The 7,482-nt window shown below is 39.9% G+C and overlaps 1 protein-coding gene across 1 annotated transcript in view; it reads right to left on the bottom strand.

Annotated features, from left to right (window-relative positions):
- The window catches only part of PHEX (phosphate regulating endopeptidase homolog X-linked), a 228,764-nt gene that overhangs the window by 54,143 nt on the left and 167,139 nt on the right, over positions 1 to 7,482 (bottom strand). Inside the window, exon 15 of the mRNA XM_004709915.3 lies at positions 205 to 263. Within this exon, the coding sequence (XP_004709972.1) occupies positions 205 to 263 (59 nt within the window). The remainder of the gene's footprint in view (positions 1 to 204; positions 264 to 7,482) is intronic.

A 7,482-nucleotide genomic window follows, 5' to 3' on the forward strand; every position in this document is an offset into this window, starting at 1 on the left:
CTTTACCACATTTCCTTATGTAGCCATTTTGTCTTCAGCAATCATGTTGGGAAGGTGAGCATCACACAGTGTCATATTATTAGAATAAACCCTTTTTGTACTGACAAACCTACTCAAAGAACAAACCTACTCTTAATTATAGTCACTGAAAAGCTCCTTCCATTTCGCACCCAACTAGCAAGGAGACAATAATCAGGTACTTACTTATCTGATTGGTAGATGCACTGTAGAAGGCATTGACAGTTGTTGGATTTGTAAACCACCTGGAGAAAGAAAAGCAAATAGTACAGGGCAATCATCATTATACAGGCAAGAGGGTGACAAGGACAAAAAAATGCACTTAGACTGATGAACAACTGATCATGGAACCATGGGGATGTGGGCTCCAGGGCAAATAATGGCCTCGGTGAAGGGCTACTGCTCTTCTTAACGAACAATTTCATCGTAAATTGAACACGGTTCATTGAGAATATATAAACATGCCTGGTTATTCAGTGTTACTAACTTGATGGGGAAAATCAGTACAAGTGCTTCTGCTAAAGGCTTTTGGTGAGATATCCCATTCCTGCAAATGGAAAGTGCAATAATCAGATGGTAGCCCACACCTGTTCAATAAATTGTTGGGGCAGCTGCAGCTCCATGGCTGTGACTTGTCCATTAAAATTCTTGGATTGGGTGACAACAGAAGACCATGTAAAGAGAGATGAGTTAAGTGTAACTATGTGACCTGGCATATCCACCTGTTTCTATGAAACGTGTACGAATGAAGCACCCAAAGATCTAGTGATTTGCCCAGACTCTTCAAGTAACAACATCAAAGAGAAAAACAAAGCAAACCAGTTGCCCTTGAGTTGATTCCGCCTCTCGGCAACTCCTGCAGACCTGTGATCTAGAAAGTTTTCAATGGCTGAGTTTTCAGAAGTAGACCAACCAGGCCTTTCTTCCAAGGCACCTCTGGGTAGGCTGAAATATCCAACTTCTTAGTTATCAGCTAAGAGCCTAACATTCTGTGACATCCAGGAAGCTAACATTAACTAGCTAAGTTGTATTGGATATGTCACTGAACCTGCTGGAATTCAATGTTAGTACAAAATGAGGATAACACTGGCCAACACACATTTTGGTGGCTCAAATATTAGCCTTTTTCGAGGTACTTTGACCTGATTCCAAAAAAGATAACAGTTTTCCCTAATCAGCTCCAGTTGTTGAGATAGAGAACATATGCCATATGCCACTCTTCACTAAGCTCACCCATCAAATATAACAGGATATCTTAATGTAGGGTTAGCTAGCCCGAGAGAGGACCTGCAAGCTGGCTTTATTTAAAGTAGTTCATGGTGTACTGAATATTTAAGTCAAGTTATATTTCACATAGTGTCCTTGGATCCAAAGATATATTTGAACAGCGTAAATTACATGAACTTGGAATTGTCCCCAAATATCACTTCATCTTTATTAGGAACTGAAGAGCAGGCAGGTTCAATTTGTTACCTTACAAAGGAGGCCATAAATAAGAGTAAATGTACAATAAATAAGGAGCCCTGGTGACATAGTGGATTATGTGTTTGGCGGCTAACCACAAGGTCAGCTATTCGAGTCTATTATTTGTTCTACAAAAGAAAAATGAGACTTTCTGCTCCCACAAAGATTGATAGCCTCAGGATCCCACAGAAATTCCACTGTGTCCTATTGGGTGGCTATGAGTCATAATGAACTGACTGGTAGTGAGTTTTGTACAATAAGTAGAGATTCAAATATTATGAAACCCAAAATGGGCCTGTCAGAATTCAAACTCCTTTATTAAAATGAAAATGTCCCAGTCTTATTATAAGATGGTACAAGTTCTCCATCTGGTCACAGAAACTCTTAAAAGAAATGTTAGAATTTTTCTAATAAAGAAATTTGGAGTCAACCTCACCTCTAAAATACTTAACATGAGTTATCCATTGACTTCTATATATTAAAATGTGTCCTGAAATGTTTACTGCATAATTTGAAAAAAATTTAGATTTTCAAAATATTTATGACAAAATGCTATGAAGTCTAAATTTTTCCACACTTTAAATTGCCCTCACACCTTCCATGTGTGTGCCTTTTCCGTTTTCTTTTGTTTTTTCCTTTCTTCTCAAGCGGTGTTCTGGTTTTGCAGTACCCAACTTGTAGTCTCTGTATATGTTGCACAGCTTGCCATATCAAAAAGAAAACCCACTGCAAGCTAATCAATTCTAACTCATAGTGACCCTGTAGGACAGAACTGCCCCTCTGAGTTCCCAGTCTTTCAAGGTTGCAGGGTGACTGGTAAGTTTGAACGACTTACCTTATGATTGGCAGATCAATGCATAACCAACTAGCCACCATGGGTCCATATACAGCTTCCCTTGGAAGTCCCTTAATACCTCATTCTTTTTCAAATATTTACCTTTTTTGTCTTATTCTATAATTTGTGGGTCTGAATTTTTCTCCTATTTAAAACTAGGATGATAAATTAGTATAACTCAATAGATGAAATATAGTAGAATACCATATCTAAGAAACTAGAGCTGATTTGGTCTACCCAATGCAATTTTCTGAATCACTGCTCCAAATAACCCAAGAACAGGCCAAAAAAACAAGATACCTAGAAAATATCTATTTTGTCTAATGTATTAGGAGATAATAGGGTGTCTCTTCCAGCTGTGAAGAGTCTACAGCTTCATCTTACTGGTGCAGTATGTTACATAGGTGAGACATTGGGTATGTTTTTTCCTACTAAGAGTTAGATCTTAAATATTTTACATTTTACAAGCAAAGAAGAAAACTGAGGATATTATATGGGTACTTTCATAAAGAGCAAACACATTCTACAAGTTTTTTTATTGATTAAGTTAAAAATAATTATTAAATGCAATTTTAAAACTATATCACTAATTACAAGAATACAACTCTTTGGGGTAGATAACAGTTTGCTTAATTTTGGGTTCAAAATGAATGCGTCACATCAACAAGATAGCAAATTTTTAATCTATAAAACTCATTCATGGAGACTTGCAGGAAGATGGCGACTGAGTAACACATACAAGAGGGACTCCACAAGAATCAGTGCAGGAGAGTTACTAAGAGGGAAATTCCACACTGGAGGAGCATCATAAAGATAAGTAGGCACAGATCCACTAGGTTTTGAAGAGTTGGGGGCTTTTGACTTACCACAGTGGAGTTAGGCTGGGGTTTGACCTTAGTCCTGCAACTGTCTATATGGGAGGCGGGATCATTTGAAGCCGGCACAGGGACTTTATTTCAACACAGCCACAGCTTTCCGCTGCCTTGGGGCAGGGTTTAAACCCCTCCAGCCTCATGGTCAGGGATCGGGGCTCAGCTATACTGTTACTTTAGTTTCTCACTCTTCTCTCTCTCCCACCATAGTCTAAGCTGCCTTGGGGCAGAATTTAAACCCCTCCAACCCCACGGCCTGGGATGGGGCATCTTTTTCTCTTCCCTTTTCTCTCACATGTCACTGCCGACCTCCAAAACATTCTCTTTAACATAGAGGCTTTACGCCTGCCCTCACTGCAGCAGAACCCTAGACTGGGGAACTCCCACCCACCCTCCACCACGGGATATCCCACTAAAATTTTTCCAGGGGAAATTCTGCCACCAGCCCTCTGCAATGCTTAACACATGGCTGGGGAAATCCCGCCCACCTTCTTCAGGGGAAATCCTGCCTTCATGGCTGGGGGAACTCCTATCCATCCTCTGTGGTCCCACGTGGCTGAGGGAGCTTCCTCCCACCTGCCGTGGTGCCTCACACAGTCTAAGGCAGCTCAGCCAACACTTGCCAATGCTCCACGCTGCTCCGAGAACCTCTGCCCAACATCCATAGCAATCTACCTTACCAGGGCAATTACGCCCACCATTTGTGGTGCTCTATACCAAAGTGGGAATCCCAAAAGCCTTCCTTTGCACTCCTGTTGCAGCAGGCACCACCGCATGCCCTATTCGGTGACCCACACCATCACGGCTTCTTGTAAGATCACCAAATACATCACCATCTTCGGGCATTGACAACAACCCAACCAGCATCCCCTGAGAGGACCATCCAACTTCCCCTCCAAATAACAGAATACTAATTGATTGGGGAAAGAGTGAAGCCACTGGAAGATAAAGCGGTAGGCCAATTCCATAGTAAAAATAGCTGCAGGCAGTTCGAAGAAGCATTCCTAGGAGTCTCCCAGAGAGAGCCAGTGCTCTTCAATTCCCTGTAAAATGACACCTTACTTCCCTGGAAAATGATACCTTACTTCTCTAACACAACACAATGCAAACACCAAGCAGCCCCAATGACCTCAACGAAAAAAACAGGAGAAACAAAAGGCAATGGCAGAAGATGTCCTGAACCTAACAACGTGCATAGAAAAAGCAGACATTGATCTACCACAGAAAAATTTTCTGAATGCTGCTTGGAGTCACATAGGATATGAGGTAAACAATACATAAAAAAGGATGAAATGATAGAGGAGATAAAGACCATACACCAAAGGGAAATACAAGAGCTTAGGGACGAGATAACAAAAACCAGTAGCAGACTCATGGACTTCACCAACTAACTGGAGGCAGGTAACTACACCAGTGACCTAAAGGACAGCTAAGCAGACTTTAACAAACACAAACAAAAATCTGATAATATCATCAGAGAAGCTGAAGAACACCTAAGAGCTATGTCTGATGCTATGAAGAGGAATAACATCAGAATAATTTGATTACCGGAGGATGACACAACAAAGAAGTAATCTGCAAATTTAGGGAGGGAATTCTTAGAGTAAAACTTCCCCAGCATAATAAATGAAAACCAGGCAACCATTCAGGAGGCTGAAAGAACACGAGCTAGACTGAATCCCAAGAAGACACCAAGACATAATAGCTAAACTATCCAACTTTGAGGAAAAGAAGAAAATCATGAGAACAGCTAGGGAAAAACAAGCAATCACATATAAAGGTTCCCAAATAAGAATATGCTCAGACCTATCAGTGGACACTCTGAAGAAGAGGAGAGAGTAGATTAAGATATTCCACATATTAAAGGAAAATAATGCAAACCCAAGAATACTCTATCCAGCCAAATTATCTATCAAGATAGATGGAGAAGTAAGAGCCTTCCAAGACAAAGAAAAACTCAAAGAATATCTTAAAAGAAACCCAGCCCTACAAAAGATTCTTGCCAACCCAGTATGGGCAGAGGAACAGCACTCACCGATCATAAATAAGAGAACATCACATAGAACAACCCCACCCAGAGGGCAACAAAGAGAAAACAGCTCCCAAGATAGCAATGGCTTAAGAGTGGAAAGAAGTAAAGAATGAAACACACACACACACACACACACACACACACAACAGACTGATAAGCAAAGGAGGTAGGAAAACACCCAACGCAAAAGGCATAAGATGACATCACAGAGTCCACAGATGGAGGTAATAACCCTGAATATCGGTGGACTGAACTAGGGTATTAGACTGAGGCTAGCAGACTGGCTTAGAAACACAACCCTTCAATCTCCTGCCTAGAGGAGACACATCTCAAGACTACAGACAAAAATACAGGCTGAGAAACAAAGGCTGAAGAAAAACATACCAAGAAAACAGCAATACAAGAAAATCAGGGGTTTCAATCCTAATCTCGGATAAAATTGACCTCAAAGTGCAAACCATAAAAAGAGATAAGGAGGGACATTACGTAATGCTCACGTGAATGGTAGACAAAGAACCACTAAGCATTTAAACATATATTCCCCGTAAGAGAGACCCGCTGAATACGTCAACCAAACACTCCAAAAGATGAAAAAAGAAATCACCGGCTCAACAATTATAGTAGGGGACTTCAAAACATCACTCTCTTAGAAAGATAGATCACAGGGAAAGAAACTCAACAAGGGAGCTAGAGATCTAAACACAACAATTAGAGAATTTGATTTGACAGATATTTACAGAGCTCTTCATCCAAATACAAAAGAATTCATATTTTTTCCAAGCCCACAGGGCACATATTTGAAGACAGACCACATGCTGGGGCATAAGGTGAATCTACATAAATTTAAGCACATTGATATCATACAAACCTCTCTCTCTGACCACTGTGCCATAAGGCTGGAAATCAACAAAAGGAAGATGAAGAAAACAAGAGCAAACAATTGGAGGATGAATAACACTCTATTGCAAAAGGATGCGTACTGGCCCAGATCAGAGATAAAATTAGGAAATTCTACAAACCAACGAGAATAAGAACACGACTTCCCAAAACTTATGGAACACAGAAAAGGCAGTTACCAGAGGAAGTTTCATTGCATTACATGCACACATGAAAAAGGAAGAAAGACTTATGATTGATTCGCTAGCACAAATTTTACAACAACTAGAGCAGAGTCAACAGGACAATCCTACTAATAGCAAAAGAAAAGAAATAACATAAATTAGAGCTGAGATTCAGGAGAGGAAACATAAGAAAACTATAGAAAAAATTAATGCAGCTAAAAGTTGATTCTTTGAAAGGATATACCTCTGGCAAACCTAACCAAAGAAAGGAAGGAACAAATCTCAATGGCAAGGATGAGGGATGAAAGAGGCGACATTACAACAGACCCTAATGAAATCAAAAGGATAATTACACAGTACTACAAAGAACTGTACCGTCAATGAATTTAACGACTTGGAGGACATGGACAAATTCTTGGAAAAACAATCCCTCCCTAGACTATCCCCAATGAATGTCAAGATTCTCAACAGAACAATAGCAATAGAAGAAATAGACAAGGTTATCAAGGGATTACAAACAAACAAAAATCCCCTGGACCAGATGGCTTCCCAGGGGAATTCTACCAAGCATTCAGAAGAACTGATACCAATCCTACAAAAACTCTTCCAGAATATAGAAAAAGACAGCAAACTTCCAAACTCTTTGTATGAAGCTTATATAACTCTGAAAGAAAAACCAGGCAGGGATCCCACAAGCATCAAGAACTACAGACCAATATCCCTAATGAACATCGAGGCAAAAATTCTTAACAAAATACTGGCCAATAAAATACAAAAGTATATAAAACAAATAATTCACCATGACCAAGTGAGATTCATACAAGGGATGCAGGGATGGTTCAACATACAAAAGACCATTAGTATCATTCGCCACATTCACAAGAAAAACTGTAAGAACTACATGATAATATTGATAGATGCAGAAAAAGCATTCGATAACATCCAACACCAAATCCTGTTTAAGACATTCAAGAAGATAGGAATGGAAGGAAAATTCCTCAATATAATACAAACTATGTATGAAAAACCAACAGCCAATGTAGTAGTAAATGGAGAAAAGACCAACGCAATCACACTGAAAAGGGGGACCAGACAAGGATACCCCCTGTCCCTACTCGTATTTAACATCGTACTGGAGGTTTTAGCTAACAGCATAAGTCAAAGAAAAGACATCAAAGGTATTCACCTGGGGAAGGAAGA

Source organism: Echinops telfairi, unplaced genomic scaffold (genome assembly GCF_000313985.2).
Source record: "Echinops telfairi isolate 266 unplaced genomic scaffold, ASM31398v2 ScPeMD7_53;HRSCAF=182, whole genome shotgun sequence".
Lineage (NCBI taxonomy): Eukaryota > Metazoa > Chordata > Mammalia > Afrosoricida > Tenrecidae > Echinops > Echinops telfairi.